Raw genomic sequence first — 26,893 nt, 5'->3', positions numbered from 1 at the left:
GATATTTATTCACATACTATTGTTGCTTACTGTTACCTGTCAAATCCAAGCTTAGATTCCATTTGTTTTTGTTTCTTGTCCTTTCTTTCTTGCATCCTTCTTTGAGCCTCTTCCTTTTCTCTGGCCCTTTTGAGAAGGTAAACTTGTTCCTGTTCTCTGATTTTCTGTTTCACTTCTGGGTAGTTTTGAAGTGCTTTAATCCTCTCTGAACGTTCTATTTCTTTACTATCCAAATACTTCCCAAAGCGGAAAAAAAAATCAATATAGATATGTGAGAAATTATAAGCATATTCAAATCATTAAATCCATTACACTGTAGGTTAATTTTGAAAATTCTGTATACAATTAGAAATGTACCTTTCAAACCTCCATGGAACTATGTTATAATCCATTAAAAAGAATTAACAAAAACTGTCTATTCAGATGTGAAAATGGTTTGTGGTGGTTTTGGCCATTGCACAGAAGCTCAGTCTCAAAGTAGCTATTTACAGCCAATGCAACATAGCACATTTTTACACCAACTTGTGCCTTTCTACTGCCTTGCACTGCAGGTTTAGAACATACTGTTGGTATGGTACCAACAACCTGGTAACTTTCTGCAACCATGATAATAATTTAAAATCCACTGCGTATATAAAACAAATGAGAAAAAAAAAGCCAGAACACATATTTATTTCTTCAAAACTTTAGGGATCTCAAATAAGAAAGACAGAAAAGTTAACAAATGCATGTGGTTCCATCAAAACAGAACCAATTATTAGAAGTAATTTACTGCAGTCACTTATTAATCAGAATATCATTTAATTTCCTGTGGACAGTAAAATAATGCTACTGGTTTTCCCAGAACAGGTATTTATTTTATTTAGGATTAGTAGGTTCAGTCGACAGTGCTCTTTTTTTATTTGGATTTAATTTTTTAAATCTTACTTTTAATTGATGAAGTGTTGCCACTACAAATTGTCTATAGCCTTCAAATTCAGTGCATGGGTTACCCGCTAGAAACAGTTCCTTCAGATGTATGTTATGTTTTAGGGATTCAATACTGGAGAGTTCACCTATGAAATTTGCTGTCAGGTCAAGTTTCTTCAGTTCTTCACAGCCTAAATTTTGGAAAAATCTTAATTCAGTTTGTCCATAACATAAATGTACACATGACATACAAAGACACACACATGCACACATCTGGATATAAAACTGTCTCCATTTGTGTTCTGTAAACTATTTTTATTCTATCAGAATACATCTTTTCTGAGACTCTGAGTGAAAAGAGTGACTCACAATATTTATAGGAAGGAAACAAACTCAATAAAATAAAAAATACGAAAACATTATTGGTTTTATCAGTATCAAAACTTTGTGATCATTTATAGATGAGATATTAAATGTTTCATTTCTAGAAAAGCTGGACTTCACTTTTAACAGTCTGATTGCCTTGATACCCCTCCTCAACTGAGTCTTAACCATGTTGGTAAAACACTGTCTAAGTGCTTCAAGACAGCAGGATCAATTAGGGGTTTCATTTTTGTATATGGTTAATCTTTGGTAATATTATTAAAGTGAAAAGTCAAGGTTTTCTAAAAATTCACTCCAAGTTAAGGAGAGGTCTTCCATAGGTTCCACTCTATGGACTCAGCTATAATTTTAAACATTTTATCACTGGTTAAATTGTAAATACTGGTGAGAAAATGTTAACTAAAACAATTATAAACAGAAACTCTAAATTAGATAACAAAATGCTCTGGAAAATCTCGATCCAAAATTTATCAGCCTCTCCTTTTATCATAATCTGTCCATGAAACCTTAACTCTAAGAGTAAAAACATTCAGGTAAGAGCAAGTTCAGCTTTGATGCTCATCACTGTAATCACTTCTTTTCCTTTGCTGGTCTATTTGGTAAATTTTATTCACAGTGGAGCTGAAGGAAAGTAACAATGCAAAACAATTCATTAGGGGATTATAACCCAAATTTATGCAAGGGTCATTCCCAAAGCTTCTAACTTCTAATAACAAATCACAGTAAAAAAATAATGCAGCCTGATAGATGAATTTAAAATTTAGTGGCATTAAAACAAATGCAAGTTTCTCAATAAATTGCCAAATATATGATGTACTACCTATTTCTTCAACTTTTACAAATTTGTGTTTAGACTATTTGCTTATTTAAGCCATCCTCTTGAATCAGCTCACAGACTTCAAAACACAAACAAAACAAACCAACCACAAAATGAACCAAACCAAACCAACCAACCAACCAAAAAACCCAAAAAAACAACCAACCAACCAAAAAAAAAACCAGCTTTTTTTTTTTTTCACTGTTCCTTTTTCAAGGTGGATATCTTAAAGAGTCAGCAACTGGTCTAATCAGAATCAAGAAACAGAAAACAATCAAGTCATAAATCATTCAAGTAATATGGAATGTGTTTATGGATGGCTCTAAGTGTTGGATTATAGTCTTGGAAAATGCCACATCTTTGCACATGAAATGTGCAAAAGTGATAGGATAAAGGATTAAACACAGATAAAACAGACAGGATTTCATGTAATGAGAGAGAAAAAAATCATCTGAAAACCTCTTTAAAAATACCCCACACCCTCGATGCAACCTGTGCTCACAGCAGAACCTTCCTGTGTGTTGCATTTGACTGCTGAACTGAAGATGATTGTTGAAACATTACAAAGAGACATTTTAAAAAGTTCAGTGTTTAATTTTAAGAAAGTTCAATGAGAAAACTTCAGCACTAGGAAGCACTTGGCTACAAAGCAGCATTTATTGAAACCCTGCATACAAAACCACTCAGTATCAAGAAAATACCTTCACTGGTGAATCTGTTTAATGGCTTCTACCCTCTTTCACACTAAGTCACAGTTTAAGTGTTCTAATATGAAAAGGCAAAATGGTTTGTTTAAAAACTGACCTTCCAGATTTTCAATTCTTTCAATGTTGTTCAAAGCTACATTTAAATATTCCAGCTTCTTTAGTTTGCTCACATTTTCTGTAATACAACACAGATCCATTATTTCAGTTCTCTGCACTGGAAAGGGCATTATCATTTTACCTGTTCACTTCACTTCAAAGAAAAAATAAAGCAGAAAATAGGAAGGACAAATCAGAACACACATCACATTACCAGGCATCGATATTTTACTATTAATTAAAGGGCAAAACAAAAAAGTTCTCCGAAAACACAGATTAAAATAAAAAAGGAAAAAGAAATAAGGAATCTTATACACACATTTTTAGCACAAATCCATAAGACAAATATGTAATGCAAGAGGACTGGCCAAAAAGCATGGTAAGAACATGACAAATTCAAAAAGCACCCGTTGTGATACTCAGAAAGGATCAGACCATACTTGGACAAGCTTTATAAAATTAAAGTTTTACACTTACTTATATAGAAAATATTGGCTTTTTTAGTTTACCTGTAAATTTTTGACATCTTTAATCTGCAGGTTCAGTACAAGAAACTTCCTCTTCCCCCTTTTTAAAAATTTTACACATAAGGATTTCTGTGAGTTCAGTATGAACAAAACAAAGATGCACATACACACATTCCCTGATCTTGGAGTCTAACCTGTATTATTTTCACCATGACCTATTGGAATTAGCAGGTTCACAGTGAGTGGGGAACATTTCCTCTTTGGAATACTGAAAAGGGGTAAAGAGGGAATAGGGTAGCAACAATCTTCATCACTCCCAAAAATGTCTGAAAAATGCAAAGATCACTTGAGATAGATGACCCACAGGTCAGAGACTTAAATCTGAGACAAGATACAGCGGGTAACTTGTGTCATAGCTACCAATTTCTTCCCAATCACCACGTTTCAAAGATCTGACTGGAAAACCTGTCCAAAGAAGTCATCAAGTTTACCTCAAATTCTAACTCACAAGCTGCACTGAATAACTGCTGTACAAACTGTGCCTCCTGGGGAAAACAAAGTAATTCAAGCAGAGGGAGCTTCATGTGACAACCACAGATCATGTCTGCAGCTGAGTTAGTTGTTCAGGCTCTTCTACGATGATTACAGAGAACTAAGCTGTTCAAGGTGCAGTTCATCTTACCTTAAATTGGCTGTCTAAAACTAGTGAATCAAATCATGCACAAAAATATGCCTTTTCTTCATGACTGGTTATAAAGGGAAGATACTGTAATTTGTAGACAAAGATGTCTACAAATTTGGTGACATGAATCCTACGACTCAGTACTAAGACCTTGGAGAGGTATTTTCTTCATAATTCACAAAAAAATGATGAAATTATTTTCTCAGCAAGAACTTGTGCAGCTTAGGTTGGATGTTTTTCTTACAATATTTCTGTAATGGCAGTGCCTGTACACACGAAGACGTGAGAGAGTTGAGTGTTGAAGCCAGTGATATCTTGGGGTTTTTTCCATTTATAGAAGAGAATCAGGACACATCCATACAGTGGGTAAGATATCCATAAGTGGCTCAGTAGGCAAGTCTGATCTCGAGGCCTGCAGAAAGGCTTTGTTTAAGAAGAGAAAGGACACATCCCAACAGAGTCAATATAAACCATTCCAGGATGATATTCAGAAGCATGCTTGGAAGTGCTGTGCCCTCTGCAAGGACACGTTCGTATCCACTGGAAGAATTACTTCTCAAATTCAGTACTTTGCCACATAACCCCTGTTGGCAATGCTTTTGGTCCCCCACTATAGTGCAGGGATGGTGTGTCTTCGTGTGCGTTTGTTTTGGATTTTTATCCCATTAGTTACTAAGGTATTATCTTGGAAAGCCATTACATTATACAAGAATATATGATTCACTAAGTTGCACACTTTTCCAACTCCTACAGTTAGATTATGCCAAGATAAAAACTGCAGGCCTCAAAAATGAAATTGCTGAGAAAACTTTGTGTCCAAAAAGCAACAATCTGAATATGATATCCTGTACTAACCTAAAGGAGGCCTGAGTGTTGACAGAAAATCCACAAGATGAAAACTTGTTAAGGACACAGTAACAGAGAGAAAACCAACTTCAGTTTCAGTCCCATTTTTGATGGGGCAAAGCATCATAAAGTAGTTTCAAAAAACTTATTCTCTCTGGGAGAAGATTCCTTCTCTCTAAGAAATGCAGACGTTAGCAGTACAGTTTCATGATGAGCCACTCCAGAGAACTTAACAGACTTGCCTACAAGTTCTGAGCACAGAATTTCATCTTAAAACTTCAGTATTTAATTTCTTTGTCTTAAGGAACTTCAAAGAGATATGCTAATATAATTCCTGAACAATTCCAACTTTTCAGTGCTCATCTATGCACTATCTGTAGAGTCCAAGCTTTTCCAGCCATGGGCTCGATGTTGCATCTTTCAATAGAATGCCAATGAAACACATGAACCAATGCCAAAAAATGCAGACCATATGAAATTATATCCTCTCCTGTGGTGCAGGAAGACCACTGAGACTGTGTTGTAAAAAGTTTGGTTTATGCATAAAAGCAAATATTTTATTCTAATGAAAATTATTTCAATGTCAACAAAAAAATACCATTTGCATAAACACTTCATTTAAAAATGAGCCTGAAGAGAGCTAATCCTATGACACCATAGTCCATGGCTAAACTCTTTGTTTGCCACAAATACGGGATATTTAATAATATCTTGACTTTTGAGATTTTAATTAATGAAAGGTGTTCCACACTCATATTCTAGTGAGTATCTGTATCTCAGTAGTATCTTTTCCATTTAAAATTTCTCTTGCAAATTTCTGAGCTTCTTAGAAATTTAATAAAGAAATCAGGAAAGGAACTCTTGTAGGAGCACATCCACAAGGAACTTCTCTGTAGTTACTCACTGTACATTCCCTTAAAGTACTTTTTTTTTCCTGATTTCAAAATTATGCATGTAAATCCATTTTAAAATAAACATATCCAGAAAACACTTACCAATTTTTGGAATGAGATTATTCTGAAGATAGAGAATTTTTAAATCTCGACACCATTTGTCAAGATACTCTAGTTTTTCTATTTCCTGCTGATGTAAAGAGATTTCTTCCAGTGAAAAAATTTCACAGTTGTTATGTTCTGCATGTCTTCTAACAAGATCTTCAGTGACTGAAAGAAACATTAGATGTCATATTTCCCCTTAGTCCTTTCTGCCATCTGACTTATAAACAACTTATAAATTCATTAAAATACTTTTTTCCACCACATCAAATAGCCCAGTAGTAATGCCAACAAAAATAAAATCTGCAAGAAGAGATATTGAGTACCAAGTAACCTCGAGCCACTCTACCACAGTAAACACCTTTTGTGAAACACACTCATGTCACCTGTAACATTTGGAAAAATCCATATGAAAACTGCTGAGTGTTCCATAAGAGTGTGATACAACCCTTGCAGAAATTAATCCAGCAGCCATTATTTTCTGCATAGCTTGGGTTGCAGATTGATTCATATAGACAAGAAATGGAGTGTTTTATGCTGTTTTATTTCCAGATGCCAGATGTTCACATCACAGAGAGCAGTGGGGGGGGGGGGAGGGAAGGAAACTAACTACAGTGTGTCATCATATTCTTCAGTACAGTGTGCACAGAAATAAGTAGGATAAATGTTGAAAGTAGGCAGATATTTTTTATGGCAAAGCCATAACTAACTCATGCTTATAAATGTTTGCTAGAATGAAATGTGTACCTGGACATAGGCACCACCAGCTCATTAGCAGCCAGCAAAGGAATTTTAGTGGCTGAAAAACACCAGAGACCTGGGTTCAGAGTTATCCTGTAGTAATATTTAATGCCAGGCAATCTTGCAAACAGTGGAAAGGCTCTGGATAATAAAGGTAAAGAAATTCTGTGAGAACCAATGCTCACTCTTGAGCTAGATGTTAGTACTTTGTTTCCAGTCCGCTGCACCAAAAAACGCTGGTGTTTTCTTCTCCTTGACAAGGAGTGAAGCAGTGATGAAAAAACTAGTGGTTTATTAAATTAGCATAGGTATTTTCAGGATTGCTAATGCCAAAAGACCCACAAAAAAACCAACAAAAAACCCTGAAAACAAACTCCCTCCTTTCCTCCCCCCCAAAATTAATCCTTTAAAAAAGACTCTGAAGAAAAATAAGTAAAAATTACAGAGAGATCTGTGAAAACAAACTGTTCCTATCATGCATTAATTAAAAGTATTCTTTCACTTCTTTATCTCAGGAAGGGTTTGTGACATTATCCAGTTGTATAGTGGTCCTGGAATGGCTGCACACTTTCACACAGACAGGTCTGCTCCAGGCTGGGAAAACTATGCACCAATACAGCCCAAACTCACATGTCTGTGCAGCTCCTGTATCTACAGTCTTTGGAAAAAGGGGTGAAACTGGTTTTGTGTATATTATATGATTTAGAGATGACGAGGGTTAAATCTCCCTTCTGCTCAACACATTTTCATCCAGCATGATTTACAGAATTAAATGTGGTGATACTGATACTGATGGAAGGGGGGAACCTGTCTGCACATAAATCATATTGGGAAAGGTAAGTGTCTTTGTATTTTTTAACCATCTTGGGCAGGTTTGCTGCATCTGAACAACCATCTTCTCTTTAATAGACCATTGATCGAACTTGATTAGAGTAATAGAGAAAAGAGAAAAAAAAAAGTAAATAACCATGACTAAATACTTTAGTCTTCAGAGAAATTATGAAAACACTGGCATTTCTAATAAGTTACTCGGTAAATCTGTTGGAAATTAAAAGGAAAAAAAAAGGCCTTCTTACTACTGTGTTTGGAGCAGATTTTTCAGTGCCACTATTTCCAAGTAATTTTGAGCAAGAAAACAATATTCCTTAATCTGCATACATACACACTATGGCAATATTATGCTCTAAACCCTTTATACAAAGTCATACAAACTGTTCCTGGCAGTTTAATTACAGCCAGATTTCCCTTTTCTGATGAAAATTGAAATTACTGTTGCAGCAATTATGCAAAAATGTCCACTTCCATTACCAGATGGTTTGCAAAGCAGAGACAATCATTCACATAGAAGCTACTGTGGAGCTTTAGGGACCTATTTTGGGGTCCTGCTGCAGGCAACTGAGTGAATATTTGGCATTTGGTATATGATCTAGTTCATTTAAGAGGAATGAGGGAAACAAGCTTGTAAGAAAAAACAAATTTTAAATAAAATTTAAAACAACAGCATTTTCAGGGCATTGACAAAACACACTGAACTCACTGAGAAGTTCATTAAACAGATTTTCTGTTTAATGATCAGACTAGGATCATACTGGGAGCAACTGGTAGCTACTAGGATCCCACTGGGAGCAATTGGGAGCAACTGGGGCCATGCTTGCCACAACTGGGATCATACTGGGAGCAACTGGGCCCACAGTGAAGGTGGCTGGGGTCAAACTGGGAGTGAGTGGGAGCAGTTACTGCAGTGTTACTGCAGTCTCCTGCAGTAACAGGAGACTGGCCAGCGACCTGGGAGGTAACAGCTACTCCCAGGTTCCCACGAACACAGGAGGAAATAAGGGATGGCATCAGTCAACTGGAGACAACAGACCTTGAAGATCTAACTTCTAAAAATTGCATGTTTTACTCAAAAAAGGAAGCAGATACGAAGGATAATATTAAAGAAATTGGAAGAATAAGCAGATGCACAGCTGCAGGTGTATCTCAAAACAGTAGAGGCAGTTGCATTTCAGAAAGGTGAAGTATGCAACCATTATTTTAGGACTCAAATTCATGCTGTGCTGTTCAGGAGACAAAGCCATTTTCCTTCAGGCAGTGCCTGCTCATGGAAGGCATCTGACAGCTTCATGCAGGGAGAAGGAGTTCCTTTCCAAAGCACTGTTTTAGCCCCACACGGGACTGGCAGTCCAGTGATGATATACAATCAAAATAGATTACAGGAAAAATCACAGAGGAAGGGAACTCCTCAGTAGCTTTTTTTATGAGTGGTAGGTGTGAGCACTCAATCTTCTAAATCATACTGCTGTACCTGTAACAGATGACGTACCCGTAACAGATAATCAATTCGTAAGTAACAGTAGGGAGTATTTTAACCCCATTTGGGTTTTTTTCACATCTGACAGCCCCGGCTCAGACACGACCCATCCTGTCCAGCATCTCCTCTTGCAGGGGCTGCCACACACACGAGGGGTCCCCAACTGGGCCACCTGTGAGGCCTCTCGGGGGCTGTTTCAGGAGACAAGAGCACCCCTGTGCTGTATGTGGTGGGTTGTTATTGTCAGGGAGGAGGGAAACCTGATAACTGAGCCAAGCTGAGGAGAGCAAGGGAGGCAGGAGGGGAAGGGGCAGCCAGGGGAGTGTGGGAATGGCAGGGAAGGGGAAACATAAATCATGGAATCGTTCAGGTTGGAAAAGACCTTTGAGATCATCGAGACCAACCCAGTACTACTAAATGCACCACTAAACCACGCCCCTAAGTGTCATATCTGTGCCTTTTAAATACCTCCAGGGATGGTGATTCCACCACTTCCCTGGGGAGTCAGTGCCCTTTCAGTCAAGAAATTTTCCCTAATATCTAATCTAAACCCTGGCATAACTTGAGGCCATGTCCCCTCGTCCTGTCACTTGTTACTGGGAGAAAAGACCGACCCCCACCTCACTACAACCTCCTTTCAGGGAATTACAGAGAGCGATAAGGTCCCCCCTGAGCCTCCTCTTCTCCAGGCTGAGCCCCCCAGCTCCCTCGGCCGCTCCTCATCAGAGCTGTGCCCTTCTGTGGACACGAAGGAGGTGTCCAGGGCCCGGGGCAGGTCCTGGGGATGAGGGAAGGAGCCGGGGAGGGGAGGGACGCGGCTCTTTGACACTCACTCCGCACCATGGCCGCCCCTCCGCCGCCGCCGCCATTACCGGACGCCGCCGCGCTGCCCCAGCAACGGGCCCGGGTGGGCGGCGCTGAGGGAGGTGCCGAAGCTTTTGTACAAACATACGAGAGTTTCAGCCCTGCTCCTGCCCCCGTTATTCGTCTGGGAAGACTCAATAGAGGTGCCTCTTCCGCAGGCATAAATCTCACGTCTGTCCTTTCTATGACACTTTTTTCCTCCTCCTGCGTGTTCGTCAGTCAGTTTGCCTCACGCATTTGGGGCTGAAAGCATGTGTATGGAAGCTGCCTGTTTCCGGGATTCACAGAATTTTAGAATCATAGAGCCGTTCAGGTTGGAAAATACTTCTAAGATCACCAAATCCACCTATTAACCAAGCGCTGCCAAGTCACCACTAAACCATGTCCCCAAGTGCCACATCTACACGTCCTTCACACCCCTCTAGGGATGGTGACATAGTGACTCCACCACTTCCTTGGGCAGCCTATTCCAATTCCTGATCATACCTGTCATCAGATCAAAGTGGAAACAGCAAGAAAGTCACTCTGTAGTTCCTATCTCTTTACTAACGCAGGTCTTCACTAACCTAAAGGTCTAATCAAACCTAAAGGTCATCTTCTACTAATAGGAAAGTCACATGTAAGTTTAAATAAGGCTGTAAGATTTCTAAAAATTATCAAACCTTTATTAAGTCATTTGCCTCTGATGTAAATGCAACTCTACACAGCCACTTTGCAACTTTCTTGCTGTATTGCGAATTAGAGAATGGAGGATGAAGGTGTCATTGAGTTCAGGCTATTGAGTTTTGTGGAGATAATGAGACACAAAGGAGCAGAAGTAGTGTATGCACTTTATTATAACTGCATAGTATTTGTCCAGGCCTGTCTGACTGGCTGACTATCAAATCCACGCCGAGGACAGAGATGTTTACACAGCTGGATGGAGTCACCACTATGTCCCAAGGCCCCTCCACAGAGCCACAGAAATTAAAGGAGGGCCACTGGTTCCACTACCTGCTGGTTCATATCAAATTGCAGGCCTCTTCAAATAAGGACTTTTATAGCTACTCCTTTTGATAGTACTATTAATTCTTTACTTGGGAGCAGAGATCACAATCAAAGTAATCAATTTCAATAAGCAGAAGAAGAAAAAAATCTTGTTCTTGCTGTGTACAGTATTTTAAACGCTACATTGTATTGCATGGAAGTAACTATGTTATTTTGTTATGCTAAAAACGAGAGGGGAGGGTGTTCATCCATTTTGCTGAGATTCTGTATGATAGTTCTGAGGAAAGAAATATACAATCTGCAGTTACATAAATTGCCAAATAGTAAGGTGTGGTGGGTTGACCTTGTCTGGATGCCAAGTGCTCACTACCTGTTGTCTCACTTCCCAGCCTCAACAGAAGGGGGGGAGAAGCTCATGGATTGAAATAAGGACAGGAACATGACAAAACAATTACCATCATGGGCAAACCATGTTCAACTTGGGGAAATTAATTTAATTTACTGACAATTAAACAGAGTAGGATAGTGAGAAATAATAACTCTAAATGCACCCTCTTTTATTCCTCCCTTCTTCCCAGATCAACTTCACTCCAAACCCTTTTACCTTTATATCCTGAGTGAAGCCATGGTTTGTTTTAATCAGTATATGTGTAGGTCCTGTTTGCCAAATCTATTTAAGGTACAGGACTACTTGTTTGAGCAGGTAACTTCTCACTTGTGAGAAGTTTTTGAGCACAAAAGAAGTATTCTCTGTACACCAGTGACTGAAAAGCTCTCAGAGTGTGTTTATTTTTCTCTTGCGAAGAACAGTTTTGTTTATGACTCAGGGTTAAATTATTCAGGAAGACAGAAAGAAGAACTTTGGAGCATGTGTTCGCAACACACTGGTCCTAACCTGGTGGCCTGGCACACGTAGGGCAAAGCAAGATGCTGAATTAGGGGGGTTTTTTGTGTTCACTATTTTCACACAGTTATTTTTCACTCAAATTATGTACTAAGAGCTTCAAGTGGCACAAGCCTGAAATATTAGCATGAAGCAATGTACATGCCAGAGATAATGTAATGACCCACATTTCAAACAGAAGAATGGAGTAGAGAAGGAAGAAAAAGGATTGCATCTGGCGTGCCTTTCCTGAAGAAATTCACTTTACTGCTTTTATACATTACAACTTTATTTGTCAAACGCACAAAAGAATGCAATATAAAATGTCTCTATGTCATGACAAAATAATCTTTATAGCATTATTATTACAGTGTATCAGAATTATTTTGAACGTGTGTTGGCTCCATCAGTATATGCTCAGGTAAGGTGCTACAACCCCTGCAAATTGATATCCATGGCTGAATCTTAGCTGTTGAAATGCTGCAGCTCAGAGTCTCAGCTGGTGTAAATCAGCTGATTGATACCCACTCAGAATCTGAACCTATATATTTCTATTTCTTTCCTATTAAATTACTCATTTTTAAAATATTACTTTTTACTTTATTTTTCTATGGTGATAAGTAACTTATCACCATAGTATAACAAACCAAGGCTTTATGTTTGCACAAAAGTACCAATAAATCCTTCCCCAAAGAGCACACAATCTACAGGGCAGGACATAAGCTCACAAATAAGAAATTCACTGAAATATATGAAATTCCTAATGATAATAATCTGCATTACTGACAACACCCTCAAATACAGGAATGAATGAGAACAGGAACAACTGTACTGATATGGAAATGCCAGAGACAGGGGAGAAAAGCATCATGAGAAACCATTAAAAAACCCTCCTGAATATAAAATGAAGTACCAGTTTTGCTCAGTGTATATTAAAATGTGCAAAGAGGTTTAAAAAACAGTGCAGCCAATTCACAAAAACATACATCAAAGAGCAGACTCTGCAGAACTGGACTAAATGGTAATAATCTCTATTCTGTACCAGTGTAGTTTTTTCCATATCACTTAAATAAAAGATGTTATCCTTGTATGGGTTGGCTTCTATGAGTAATGCTTTCAGGATAACTACAAACCAGACCTGCTCACAGACTAAGAACATTATTAGGTAAGAGATGCCATCAATATTATCATCTTCAACATGAACATTCTTGCTATAAAGCACTACATGATATATGCTCAGGAATGACCCTGAAATTCAGCTGAACACAGCAAGAAATAAGAAAGTGTAAGACAATGACAAAAATAAATTTAAAAAAAGTAATAAATGGTTTGAGATAATATACAGGGAGTTATAAATCCATACCTTGAAATTTCTATTTGATTCTCTTTTTCTAAATAACGTGCTATGTTAAAGTGGAGTAAGAGTTTAATCACTGGGGACAAAATCATGAAATTCTCGTTGTTTTCTCTGTTTGTGGATGTGTCAGTTAATCATTAATCAATAAGTGGTTTTACTTTGCTAGAATTACGTTTCACAATTATCAGTTAGTTAACAGAACCTGCAAATACTAATTGCCTCTGAAAGTCTGAATTTAAACACTGAGGCTGCAAAATGTTGTTTTCACTTTTTCATCAGGCAGACTCTGGGTTCAATTTTTCATCCAACAGGAATGAACGTATAATTGTGCCTGATTTCAGAGAAAACAGATGAGGCCTGTGTTTATGTCCATTGGAATATATGGAAGGGAACTCTCACAGCCAACCAGTTTGGTGACTGAACAGAACTTTGTTAATTCAACGTTAATGAATATCATGGAGGGCAGGTCTTAAGAGATCCTGAGCATTTTATTTTTAGCTCTTGAGCTCCAGTTAGGAAATTGCTCTTGAAGTTCCTTCTCTCCAGATCAAAACCATTCTAATTTACAGTTTGTATTTATTAATAGATAGATTATAGCAATTCATTTTAGACCAATTTTTTTTTTTTGGTCTGAATCAGCTTTTTCTTCACTAGGGAAGAAACTAGATTACAGTGACTGTTTTTCTAGTTTTCAGCATAATTGCTTTGATGACTGCAGAGTAATTGCAGTCTTAGACTTTTCTCTCAATATGGGATTTGATTTTCCAGATTATTATTCCAGGAGATTATTTGAACACTAAAGATCTTTATAATTCTTTACTTCTAAAAGTGCATTTCATAGTGGACCTTTTATAAGTAGTCATAAAACAGGTAACAAAACATTTATACATTTTACACAATGATATTTACTCTCAGTTGTCTCTGTAGTTTAAATAAGGAAGAGGAATTATTTAATACTGACAAAATTCTTCACCTGCATTAACTACAAGTAAATATGAGGAAGAGTCTTATAGATACTGTTTTAGTTGCATAATACATCAGTTTTATGAAGAACATTCCATTGTCACCATTTATTCCTGGTGTTGTTATATCAAATGGTCTATCTTCATTCAGTCAATTTAATGGACTAGAATAAGTGAATGACTATGAAAATTGGTAATTTGGGTGAAATTTCACTCTTTAAGCTCTTAATGCTGAGTTATTGATGCTTATCTTCAAAATATAACCAGCATACATTTACCCTTTGGAAGAGAAATGTACATTTTAACTTCAAGTACTCTTTTCCTCATTGCATCATTCGTTTAGATTTTTGCTGCTAGAAATACAGTTATAACCTCCCTGAGTTTGGCTTAGACACAGTGTTGGACAGACAGTGGTGTTTTAGTTATGTAGGTTTTTTCTTCCTCCAGACCCTGTCGCTTGTGCAGTTTTGCTGCAGAGTTTTTGAATCCCTGTCATTCTGCCTCCCAGCCTGATTGTACCTCGGGGGCAGACCCAACCCTTCCACAGGCAGCGTTTCAAGTCAGTGCTAGCACTGCTTTTAGCACACCAGGGGACAAGGAGACCAGAAGCAACAGGAGTTACAGAATGATTTGGTGGGCAACAGCATCTTCACACATTATCATCGCTTTGTTGCATGGGCAGACGAAATCCACGCTGTTCTAGATAAACTGGCACACAGGGACGTATTTTAAGAAACAGATTATTAGGAGTCACAAGATAACAGGTTTTGACTCTATTTGCAGTTTAGTCTGTAGCAAAGATACAAGCTGAAAAATGGGGCTCAATGTTTCCAAAGTAAATACCTACAGATCTCGCATTTTGGTACATGATTCCAGGTAATGCAGATTCATCATTGCTTTACCACATCCTGATTCCTGGTTTTCTGAAGAATGTTCTCCTTCCAGTAATATTTCTTTCTTTTCTTTTTTTTCCCTGTCTTCTTAATGCTCAGCATAAAGGCCAAAAGGCAGTTCCTCCAGGCTCTTGGGTGCCAGCCCATAACCTGGAGGGTGAATGCCCTTCCCCCCTGCCCCCCGCCTCGTGGCCTGCGACCCCGTAAGGAGCTCACACAAACCACCAGGGAGGGACGGACGAAAGAGGAAGTTTATTGTGGGGTAGGGGTTTATAAGGCTTTTAGGAGGGTCAAAGGGGAACCAATGACAAGTTCAGGGGCACACGGAAAAAATCAATCAGGTCAACAGCCGATAGGAAGGGGTTAACAAAGGCCAATGAGAAACACCTCAGGACACCTTCCCAGGACACTGTGTGGGAGACAAGTCCCTCACAGGGGGTGTCGGGAAGAAGGGGCAACGACTTTGCAAAAAAGCAAAAGCCATTTTGAAACCTGTTTAAACCACATTAAAAACTTCTGTTTCTATAACATTTGAGCTGTTTTCTTTTTCTTCACTAGTCCATCTCTGACAGGACTTCTTCCATCCTACATATGGCAAATCCATTGCCACAGCAGTTCATATACATGATATAATAAAGCTTCTGAAATATGTTATTACATGTACTCAGCCACTATCCAAATCCATTATCTTTGACAGCATTTTGTTACAAGAAATTTAGAGATAAAATATGGGATAACATGAATTTTTATAAATAAAAGTGTTTCATGGGGATTAGAAAACACTTTTTACCATCAATTTATTGTCAAAATGCTTGTAGTCTACATAGAATTTCATTGACATAAGAGACTATATGTACAGCAATATTTTGCATGACTGCTTTCAGTCACCAAGAAGTATGGCCTCACTCACGTTTGACCAGAACAAAAATAAAGCTAAAATGAATTGTATTTGGAGGAAGAATACTAACAATTCTGGTTGGTTTTTTTTCCACAGGAACATGTACAACAATGGCCATAAGGAGGTATACAGGAGTTTGATGCTGAAGAGCTGAGAAAAATAAATTTGAGGAGGAGGAAAAATGAAAACTTTTAGTGAACTCATTTCAAAATATACAGAATTAACAACTCTGCTTTTAAGTTTTTATGAAATGCAAGAGACAAGCTTACAGTGGGAGCTCCTGTCTCGCAATAACCTATGCTAGTCTGTATTGAATTTACTCCTGCTAGGCAACAAGTGCCAAGTTCTTTACTCCATCCTGTAGAGCCTGCTTTGGTTAACATTGATACTGGCTTTCAAAATCAGAGTCAGCTCTCAAGCTCTGGTGTTGCAGCCCTTACAGGAACAGCTCCACTGACTTTAAGTGCCATATGTAGCGTCCACAGCTTGGCACACTGTGAATAGAATGTCATTTTAACCATAGGCTTTAACAATACTGAAATGTGATCAAATGCCTGCACTCCTTTCTAAAATGCTGTTCTCAGGATTAACATCCTCCTTCTGAGGGATGACTGCAAGGTTTTCCAGGTTGTGTCGGCAACCGTGCAGATGCCTTTAGATCTCAGAAGCTGAACTGCACTCAACCAGGAAACTGATGAACAAGGCTGCTCTGTCCACACTGTAAGGAACACAAACCTGGCACAGCTCCACTTAATTCCTTCTTTTCATTTTTATCCTTATAAAGTAAAGACATAAAGGAAATAATGGCGCCAGGACTGGGATGGCCAATTCCAAGTTGAAGTAAATCAGTGCTCCTGTTTTAAAGGTTTGAGCTACAGCAAGGCTTGGAAATGCTTGAAAAACAGAAACTGGAGTCTGAGCATGAGGCTTTAGTGAAAAAGGATAGGGAATAGAAGAATCTGTAAGTGTTTTTCAGATATTCTGAACTGATTCATGTTGTTGCTGCTGCTTCACTGCTTCCATGGAATGCTACCGAGTCAGAGCAGCACAGCACCTGATCAGTTGTTCAGTTCAAACTTGGAAAAAGGAAGACTTGTTTTGCCTGTTACTGAAAAACTTGTTTTCTCTGGGCTGAAGCACAGCAATTGTTAACAGCTTACACTATTTAGCCACTGTTGTCAAACAATAAAAAAGAATATTTAATCCGAATGAAGTAAAAAAGGAGTTGTAGACACCAAAGTGGAGTAATTTGCAGTGGAAACTGCAAGGGTCCTGCAGCTAACCCTTTTAATGGTAAGTGCATGGAACCTTTCTGAACCTGGCTTGAACCATGTCTCATAATAGAGCTCATTCCTAAAAAGATGGAATTCTTTCTAAACTTAAACATATACTCACCAATTATTCTTTCTTTCTTATTGTATTCTGGGGGAAAAAATAGAATAAGTTTTTGTATGTCTTGATTTAAACCACAGATTCTTATAATCAGTATATACTGTAGGCCCTGTTTGACAAATTTAGTTCAGCTGTAGGACTACTTGTTTGAGCAGGTAACTTCTCACTTGTGATGAGCATAAAAGAGGTTATTTTCTGTATACCTGTGACAGAAAAGCTCTCAGAGTGTTTGTTTTTCTCTTGTGAAGAACAGTTTTGTTTATGACTCAGGGCTAAACTATTCAGGAAGACAGAAAGCCCTTTGGAGAATGTGTTTGCAACACACTGGTCCTAACGGGGTGACCTTGGTAAAACCAAAGTTTTAGGGACTAATTACATAGTACAAAAATGGGAAATAGCATCCTTGAGTATCCAGGGTGGTGTGCTAAGACCCTTGGGTGCTCAAAAAATGAGACTATGATTGCAATATGGGCTCTCCAAGCTATGCCTTGCTGTTTTTCACTTCCAGCATACTCAATTGAAAGGCTAAAAGGTCTGTCAGATTGTCTTTTTGCCCTTGGGATACACTGAACTCCTGAACACTGACAGTGTCAGAAACAAACAAGATCCTCTTGAGCTTCACTTTCACCCCATAAAAATTCAGATAAGCCCTAACTTTTTAGTCTTAACAGCATTTTAGATTTTAGACCTTTAGAATTTTCTGATGCATAAAAAGTAAAAGAATGGTAATTCATAAATCGAGCACATCCATACGTGCTTTCAGCACGAAGGCCTATGTGTGAGCTTCATCTAAAGATATAATTCAAACCCTCTAAACACATAAGAATTTTTCTCCAGAAGGATTTAAAAGCTACAGCTCTGTGCAACACTTGAAACAAAGAAATAATGCAGTCTGAAACAGCAACATCTGCACCTTTATTCAACTGATTGAACTGATTAAATTCTTCTTTCTAAGACATTTATCAGGTTGCAGTATCAGCCATAGGAAAAGCTCTTCTGAATCTAATGGTGCATTGGGTTACCGGGCCCAAGTTATGTCAATTTTGTAGTCCCTGGAAGGTGGTGATGGGGCTGGCACCATAATTAGCTGGTTTTATTTTTTCCCAGTTAAAAAAAAGCACCCTGTTTGGTGGCCTGAGAGTGCAAGGCAGTGGACTTCAGTGCAAGGCTTGACGGCACATCTCTGGATTCGTAAGTTACTCTTCTTGGTCTGTCTCTGTCTGTGTTATGACATATTAGGTTTATCTTCCCTTTCTGCAAACAAATAGGTGCTAGAAAATTTATTACACATTATGAAAAGGCAAGTTTTCAAAATAAACAGAAAGTTTCTATGAATACAAATCAGTAACAGGAAAAGCCAAATACTCCAATAGTAACTTCAGATCTTGTCTTCTTTCTTCTGACATGAAAACAACAGCAGGAATTTTTCCTTCCTCTCCTTAATATAAAACTTCTAAATTCCCCTATTCACCACATGACACTGGAGCCACTTACCAAAACTTTGTGGTTTTGAAAGATGTGTCAAGTCTGAAGAAAGATGACACAGCAGCATCTTGAGACAAAAGACCTGTGAAATTCAAATACAAAATCCTCTAATAGATTAAAGGTTACATTCTGTGCCCATGTGCCCACATACTGCTTTTATTGGCATCAGTAAGAGCCATTGATATACCTCCAGGGATGGATTTTGGTTCTTGGATGTTTTTTTGTAGAAAACCCCTCTTTTTTAGAAAAAAACCCCTGTGCTGTATATAAAGAAATTCTGTACTTACAAACTAAAATTATCAGCAACAAAGTGGCAGGCAATCCTCCTAGAAAATATCTGAAAATATAAAATTATCCAGAAAGTTTAGAAATAGCCACAGGATGCATATTCGGTTAAAAGAGTTGAAGCCTGGGTGGGAGGAGGAGAAAAGGTTTTTGCAGATGAACCCTCTGAACTCTGGTAGGTGAACTGCAATTTGAAACTTTTTAAATTGCGTAAACTATTGAGGATAATCTCCAAGAGAAAAAGACCTCAGCTTTCCCAGACTGAAACATCCACTTAAAAAGGCATGGATGCATTCAGATTCTTCTCAGCCTGCCAAAACCCCTGTCCAAGCACACTTGGAAAGGTAGTTTTCATATCTGCATACATTTCTTATTTTTGTGCATATCTATATAGTTCAGATAATTGCCTGCATCGACTATCATGTGAAAATAGATTTTCACAGAAAGATACAGGGAATTTTGAAAATGTGACCCTTAATTTAAATTTTTTTCACCAGTTGAAATGGAATAACTACTAATGTCAGAAACAGCAAATAAAAGAAATAAAAATTACCTTGTACATATTGAAATGATTAAACACATGACCAGTGCAACCATCTGAGAAACGACATTTTGCACTGTCCTGGATTCTAAAATAAAAATCAGAAAAATAATTTTAATGGGTTTTCAGGAACGTAAATATATGACAGGAGGTGTTTTGAAAGACTACCTTCAGCCTGTGAGACCAGTCTCTTCAGTTCCTTTTTAAGAGAACTTGCCTAGAGTGATTCAAAGCAGAAACCTAATTTTCATGCTCTGGATGTCTCTCAGGAGTCTTTTTTCCCCACAACCACAGAGACACTATGCCCTCCATGCTCTCAGAAAACAAGCTTTTCTGCATAATTGCCCGTTTCAGTTTTTGTTCCCATGCCCTTTCCTCCATTTTCCTCTTCACTCCACTTTTTTTTAATGAAAAATGGGAGACGAAAAGCTGTGAGCAGAAGGGAGTAAACAAGTAAATAACGATTTTAGTATTTTGTTAATTTTAATAATTCATTTAAAATATATGTTTAAGGAAATAAATTCTATTTTGCAAGGGACCAGATCCATATTTTTAATGTATTTTCAGTTCACTCAAAAATGAGGCATGTCAGAATAAGAACGTAACATACCTCCATGGCTCAAGGTTTCTTTATTTGCATTTATCATAGATGGTGAGAAGGGTTTTGAAGCACTAAGTGGTTTCTCAGACTGAAGAAGCTGATCATCATTGGTGAGAGATGCTCCATTATGTGCTGGAATTTGCCTTTGTGACACATGGTTATTATATCCGTAAGAAGAGTCTGAATCACCTACAAAAAGTGCACATATAACTGAGATTGCACAAAAGAAGAGCTTTGAGACTTTGTGTTAATGAACTGGGGAGGGAGTTAATTGCTTAATCACAGGAGGGGCCCCAAATTGTTATGGGTTATTGGCAGGTCCAATGTACGCGGGACAAGATATGCAGAGTAAAGACAAAACTGCATAGAGTATAACATGAAGTTATTGAAAGACCCAGGTGAAAGCAGACAGTGCCAGATATTAATCACACCAGAATAAACAGTACTGATGATGACTTTGGATTCAAATTCAGTTTAAAAATGCCTTTTTGGAACAAAGGTCTTTACAAACTCATGTGCTGGTTTAGTGCCAGAAGCTTTATTCCCCACTTTGAATTCTGTTGAGCATCTATCCTTTATCTGCACATCCTGGCAGACAACCCCCACAAAACTTACAAAAAGAGATACTCAAAGTCCCACTAAATACAATCTGTAATATTGTAGTTTGATTACCTGGTACCTGATCAAGGCTTACCAATATTGCTGTGACTGGCTTCTAGTTTACTGCATCCATCAGTCCAAGGATCATCTACATGGGAGGAATCCATATTGCTGGGAATGGTGGAGCTGAGCCATGAGCTGGAGGCACTGAGGTTGAACGAGCTGTCAAGAGAGCGACGGATTTTCTTCCTTCGCCTGAATACACTAGAAGGAAAAGATATGTTGTCAAGGAATAGAGCTAATTATTCTTGCTGAGCACTAAAACTTGCAGGAATGACATGAAAGAACCAGGTTCTGGGTGCTACTCCTAGCCCTGTTCTTGCCCCTGGGTGTGTCACTAGGAATTACTCCTGCACACCACAGTATGTCAGAGAATGTATTGGCAAGAGGGCACATCATGCTGTTGTGATACTGGAATCTGTGATGCTGAATGATATCACAGCTATTGGTCTCTGATACTGCTGTATCATGCTACTCATGAGCTTCACCCTGCCATATGAATCCATTGAACTTCAACTTTTTTTGAACTACATTTTATGTACCTGGCTAAACTGATGTTCTTCTGAAATCAACAGAGGTTTTTCCTTGAGTAAGAATTCCAGGACAAGACCTTTTTTTTTATGTATATATATATATATGTATGTTTGTGCATGTGTTTTTTAGATATCCTTAGTCATTTATATGTACTTTTTTCTTAGTCCTTTTCAGAGCAACACGCCATTGGCAAAATGAGCTGTAGCTCTTCTTTTTTGTTATTGGAAACAACTTCAATTGTAGCAGCAAGTGTGTACTGAAGAGTTTTTGGGTAGTAAGACATGACTGAAAATCAGGTTATTTCAATCCCTGCACTCTCTAAACTAAAGCAATTGGGATGTTCCCATTCAGAAGCAATGCTGATCTTACGCCAATGAGAATGTAGACAGACACAGACACCTCTGGATAAGGCCAGAGAGGTGGAAGCAGTTGCCAACACGGAGTAAAATCTGCACATAGTTCACTTACCGAATTAAATTCTCTTTATATGTAACTCTTGTGTGGGATGGTGTCAGTGTTACGTTGCCCTCTTCATCAGACAGAAAACTGTCTTCTGTCAAAACGTAATAACCATTAGAAAGCAGACGAGGGCTGCAGCGGCTTGGGGAAAGGGAGCCTTTTAGAGGGCTTGTGGAACACTCATAGGCAGGATCATCATCCAGAAAGGCACAAGCACAACTGAAAAGGAGAAATGAAAGCTTCTAATTTAGTGAAGGTCTAGACAGAGCAAAGCCACCATTTAATAGCAATGAATTTGCATTCGCAGCTGAGGCAGGCTGGTAATGACACCGATTTAAAATATGTGTATGTAATGATTTTTGTACCAGGGGGTTTCAGCCAGCTGAAGTGTGCCTGCATCACGTTTTCCAGAGCTTCAGATTACAGGAGGGATACATGCCAGAGGAGCATTTCATGCCTGCGTGGAGCCAGCTTGAGCTGAGACGTGCGTGGTGTGTTTCTGTGGCAGCGCTCTTGGCCAAGGAATCCTGCCACACCTACACCTATCTGGAGCCATCAGAGGCATCCCAGTATTTTGCTTCTCTGAGTTACTCTACGTGGCACGAGCTGGGTGCCTCTGAACCAGACAGGATTTATTTGTTCTTTTATAGCCTAGCTGTACTTGGAGAAGATTTAAGGATACATGACTTGTAACTCTCACAAATCCTAGAATACCATGCAGCTAGAACAACATGACATAAAGTCTACACATGGTGATAACTTCATCCAGCACTGAAACACGATTGACTCTGAGATGAAATTTAGCACAGAAAAATATACTATGTGGTATTTAAAATAGAAGCAAGTAGCGACAGAGGTGAAAATCTAAATATCGTAGATTTTACTTAGCTTAAGTAAAATTGGATTTATGGTTAGTCCTTTCTCCTCAACACCTCCAAGTTCCAAATTGCCATGCAGTGACATCTTTGAAAGAAAGGAAGGCACTGGATTGATTCAGTGTCAGACCTGCCTTTCAGTAGCAGGTTTAACTATCCCATATGGCATGTCACAGAGTGATACCATAATTTCAGTGTAGGGAAAAGCAGATGGAAGAGAGATACTCCAAAACCTTGTAATTGCAAAGCCAGTGTTTCCAACCTCCACAGCAGTACTTCTGAACTTCCATTTAAAGCAGTAATTAAATTAATATCGGCACTACAATTCTAAGTGGCCCAAAAGGTATTTTTACAAAATCTACACAAAATAAAATTAAGCAAGTGTGACTTTCCTCAGTACCTTGGAAAAATATGTTGTGAGAGGCTGCGTCTATGCTCTCCATTAAATGCTGTTGAACCTGCAGAGGCAAAGGTGAAATATGAAGAAGTTGTTACCATATTCACTGGCTGGTACCTTGTGTATATCAAAAAGATCATAAAAAAGCTAAAAAATGAAAAGGAAATTAATAGTGGGGTTAAAGGAGATAAAACAGATGAAAGAATGGGGGAAAGACATATCGTTTACAAGAAACTCATCTGAACAACGCAGAATCAGAGGCAACCAAAATTAGATACCTGTACTTTGCACAGATTACAGACTTCAAAGAAATAATTGTAGGCACAAATACAATAACTGGAGTAATTTTAATGGTGTTTTACCAGAGATCTGCTTGATACCAAAACCAATACATATACTGGCAATATATATAGAATAGAATGGAAAGTACACTGTTACCATTACATTATATTTTCAGATGAAAATTGCAGACATAGCACAACAGGCACAGGGATTGTGACAGTGACAAATATTTGACAGTAATATTGTGGCAGGAGACTAAGGAAATAGGATTTGTCTGGATTACCATGGCTCAAGCCTGCAAAGTGCTGCTGGGTGTTCAGCACCTGACAGAATCAATCTTAGGAAATATGTGCAATGGCTATCCATAGGGAGAATTTATATCTGTTATTACATGAAAAGATAAAAGATATGATCTTCCCCTATATTACCTTGCTTCTTCTATATCTTTAGAGCTTCAGATTTACAACATTGTTAGTAGGTGTCCATCATTCACCTACTAGAGGAGATAAGTCTAAGAGAATTTTATTTTTTTCTGTTCAGTTATGAGCTGAGGCAAAGAAAAGACACGAAGGTCAGTGTTTCCACTTTGGTAATCTTGTTTATCCTCATTTGGAGTTCAGTTGTCAGTCACACCCTTGGGACCAGGAAGGGTCACCAAAAAAGAGAAGTAAAACCTTCGGGGTTTTTTTTACAAATCAGTCCTATTGCCCTGCTCCCATACATATTGTTTCTCCTACCCCTTAAAAAAAAATCACTTTACCATGCAAAAATTATGCTCTAATGCTTCCAAAAGGAGGAGACAACTGGAAGAAACTTGGTGGAGGTACAGAGAGATCAAGTAGCATCGGTCAGAACACCACAGAGCAAGTTGTACAAACAGGGAGAGTGGTGGTGTATTTCATAGTCTGACATACTAGAGCTACTGTTTTTCACATACAACTAGCTTCTGAAATAATTTCTCTTATTTTAGGCAAAATCATGATTTTTAAAAGAGCAAAAATATTGTATTCAAAACCAAGAAATCCATCCAAACTCTAAAAGAAAATACAGGAAGAACTCAACAGGTAGTTTGTAGATCTGGATATAAACTAACCCAGCAAAATCCCAAATCTTATCAGTCAAACAAGATCCCCTCCACAAGATATTTTTTTTATTAAAAGCTCTGACAAATGTGCCCAAATTGACTTGCTCCTGGTGTCAGTGCAACATGTGATAGTCCATACATCTTGAAAAGGACAGTTTCATACACTCTCGGTTAACAGGGAATATAGATTACCTGGAAAAGACTTTGAAAAGAAACACAAGTATGTTTCATTTTGCCTTGTTTGAAAATTAGGAACTGTAAGATTCTATCATTAATATATATCACATTATTAGTTATAATGTATTCTCAGGCAAAAATGATTGATTCTAGAGCAAATTTGTTTGAAAAGGGATATAGAAGTGTATCTCATGATCAGTTATACCTACTACAACTCTCTATTGATTTGAGCAAAACTTTCCAGCAACTGAAACCCACAACACAGATGTATTGCATGTGATTGTTTCAGTTATGATAATATAAAGTAGCTGTTAAAAAAGAATAATTTTTAAGAGTAGCAGCTTTCATATGGGTAGTGCTTTCATTAGAAAGTGTTGACACACAGTGATCACAGTGGTAGAACAAACCACAGTCCTTCTGTTACTCATTTGAATTGTTTCATAACTTTGCAAGGTGTGTCTCTGCAGGATGCTTGTTTATCCGCCACCCTCCACAGAAATAAAGTTTAAGATAGAACAGATATATATATATATACCTCTATTTATAAAAGACAGTGAGCAATATACACATGCAATTATATTACTGGGAGGTGGTGAATTTCCCTCTTTTCAAGAACAGTTAATAAGTAGATGTAATTTGCTTTCAAATTGTTTTAAGTAATGATAATACCAAGCTTCTGTGAACAGTCGTAGAACAGGCAGTCCAACAGATTTTTTTGCTGCCCTTGATCATGACATTTTTTGCCTCATGAATAATGAAAGAGTTCCTGAAAATCATAATTCAATCAATGATGGAGAAAACATGGAAACATCATGTTTTAGACAATGCTGCACAGTGTTCTCCTTTCATTTAATATTCAGTCCTAGTTCTGGGCTATTAATAGCATGAGAAGCTATAGTAACGACATAAGCAAGCCAAAACAAAGCATCTCAACCACCACTGCACAATGAAGCACTAGTATTGTATCTGTAATCCACAAAATGAGCCATCAACAGAGAACCTTTAAACTATGGCATGCAAAAAGACCAATAGCTCTATGAACTCTCACTAAAAGTGAATCTGAGGTGAATGTGGTAATATTTTATGTAAAGAACTCAAATAAAAATTTAAGGCAACAACTCCCCTTGAATTTCAAAATGCATAAAAGTTCATGTTATAATATAAACAAAAATCACAGTCCAAGCCAGTCAGTTTTAAATATCTTTCCCTCCAAAAATCAAATTAGTGTTCAAGCCAATGATGCCATCAGTTTACAATCTAAATATTTACATTAGTACCTGCCAAAATATAGTGCTAACTATCAAAATAGCTGAAGCTCAGGCAACCAGTTTTATTCTACTGTACCTATCAAACACAAGTGTCTGCAAAGAGAGTTTTATTTGTTCACACATATCAGTTATTTTTGAAGAGCAGTTTAGTCTTTTCTCCCTGCAGGTAATGATAACAACATTCACAAGAACGCAAAACTTCCTGAAGAGCAGCATAGAAATGAATCCAAAGCTTAGTTATTCCTCAGCTGACAAATCTATTAAGAGATAAATAAGTCTAAAGTCTTCCAAACCTGGAAAATCCATCTCACAATTAACACAATGTGTGCAAAAAAGTTTCTTATGATCAGCCCGAGAGCTTGTCGATGGTTGGTGGAGGGTGTTCCTTTGGCAGCTTCCTGGGAGAGATCAGCTCTGGCTCTTCGGAAAGGCAGGTTATGAAGTCCCCTGTTTCCTTTTGAAAACAGCCCCGTGCAATCAGCGGCACAGCGACCGAATGAGGTCACGCTTCCTGTAAAGTAGCCTCCCATCAGAAGCGTTCGTTTTGAAGATTAGCTCAGTGAACACTCTTACAGGCTCTTGTGAAAGAGGAGATACACTACAAATAACGTTTCACTCCAACGATCATATAGAGAACAAAGACAGAACCTTTTCTCATAAAGAAAAGTGACACGTTTCTGTTTCAAATTTACTTTTCTACCTCACGCAGAAAACTTTCAAGTGGTGTATCCAAATCATTCCATTTGTTGAAATACTTGTCAGCCTGACAGGCTTTGATGTAAGAAAATGATTCCGCTACCAAAAAAAAATTCCATGTACAATAACAACATTTTGCAAAAGCACTATTGTACAGAAGATGCATTTGCTGGGAGTTCAGAGTTGTTTAAGTTTCATGGCCAAAAACATTATTGCAAATATATACCATGCAATGTTAATATAAATTCCATTGAAAGGAGAAAGGAATAGTGCCACTTGTAAACATATTCATTGTTGTACTCTATATGTTTCATACTGTGTAAGGTATCAATCCATCATACCCTGAAGTATACAAAAA

The 26,893-nt window shown here is 38.0% G+C and overlaps 2 protein-coding genes across 7 annotated transcripts in view; both read right to left on the bottom strand.

Annotated features, from left to right (window-relative positions):
- LRRC6 (leucine rich repeat containing 6) overlaps nucleotides 1–9,837 on the bottom strand; it is a 34,390-nt gene extending 24,553 nt beyond the window's left edge. The window contains exons 1-7 of one of the 5 annotated variants that reach the window (XM_032705968.1): nucleotides 6,651–6,690; nucleotides 5,904–6,071; nucleotides 3,681–3,706; nucleotides 3,575–3,632; nucleotides 2,915–2,992; nucleotides 928–1,100; nucleotides 37–236 (exon numbers count right to left, since the gene is read on the bottom strand). In XM_032705968.1, the coding sequence (XP_032561859.1) occupies nucleotides 37–236; nucleotides 928–1,100; nucleotides 2,915–2,992; nucleotides 3,575–3,632; nucleotides 3,681–3,706; nucleotides 5,904–6,071; nucleotides 6,651–6,675 (728 nt within the window). In that variant the 5' untranslated portion in view covers nucleotides 6,676–6,690. Of the gene's footprint in view, nucleotides 1–36; nucleotides 237–927; nucleotides 1,101–2,914; nucleotides 2,993–3,574; nucleotides 3,707–5,903; nucleotides 6,072–6,650; nucleotides 6,691–9,788 lie in introns of those variants that run through there. The other 4 variants (XM_032705959.1, XM_032705953.1, XM_032705984.1 and 1 more) reach the window with 4 other exon arrangements.
- An 8,247-nt stretch (nucleotides 9,838–18,084) lies between these two features.
- Nucleotides 18,085–26,237, bottom strand: TMEM71 (transmembrane protein 71). Of its 2 annotated transcripts, XM_032706002.1 has the most exons (9): nucleotides 26,133–26,237; nucleotides 23,032–23,089; nucleotides 21,766–21,975; nucleotides 20,798–20,967; nucleotides 20,113–20,292; nucleotides 19,515–19,590; nucleotides 18,964–19,013; nucleotides 18,686–18,758; nucleotides 18,085–18,445 (listed from the first exon to the last, which is right to left on the bottom strand). In XM_032706002.1, coding segments are annotated over exons 1-9 (831 nt in total). In that variant the 5' UTR covers nucleotides 26,146–26,237; the 3' UTR covers nucleotides 18,085–18,444. The 2 variants fall into 2 exon arrangements, with proteins under 2 accessions (XP_032561893.1, XP_032561886.1); XM_032705995.1 differs by having other exon boundaries at nucleotides 18,085–18,758.
- Between the last annotated feature and the right edge of the window lie 656 nt (nucleotides 26,238–26,893).

This window comes from Chiroxiphia lanceolata, chromosome 1 (genome assembly GCF_009829145.1).
Source record: "Chiroxiphia lanceolata isolate bChiLan1 chromosome 1, bChiLan1.pri, whole genome shotgun sequence".
In the NCBI taxonomy this organism is placed as follows: domain Eukaryota; kingdom Metazoa; phylum Chordata; class Aves; order Passeriformes; family Pipridae; genus Chiroxiphia; species Chiroxiphia lanceolata.
The sequence above is the reverse complement of the archived record's forward strand: the minus strand, read 5'-3'. Positions and strand labels throughout refer to the sequence as shown.

Bases quoted from the DNA above. Each gene is read 5' to 3' on its own strand.
- TMEM71 (XM_032705995.1), bottom strand. The intron at 21,976-23,031 runs GTACTGAGGAAA...TCTCCTTTTCAG, and splicing joins TCACAACATATTTTTCCAAG to TTGTGCTTGTGCCTTTCTGG. The intron at 19,591-20,112 runs GTATGTTACGTT...TTTTTATTTTAG, and splicing joins AGAAACCTTGAGCCATGGAG to AATCCAGGACAGTGCAAAAT.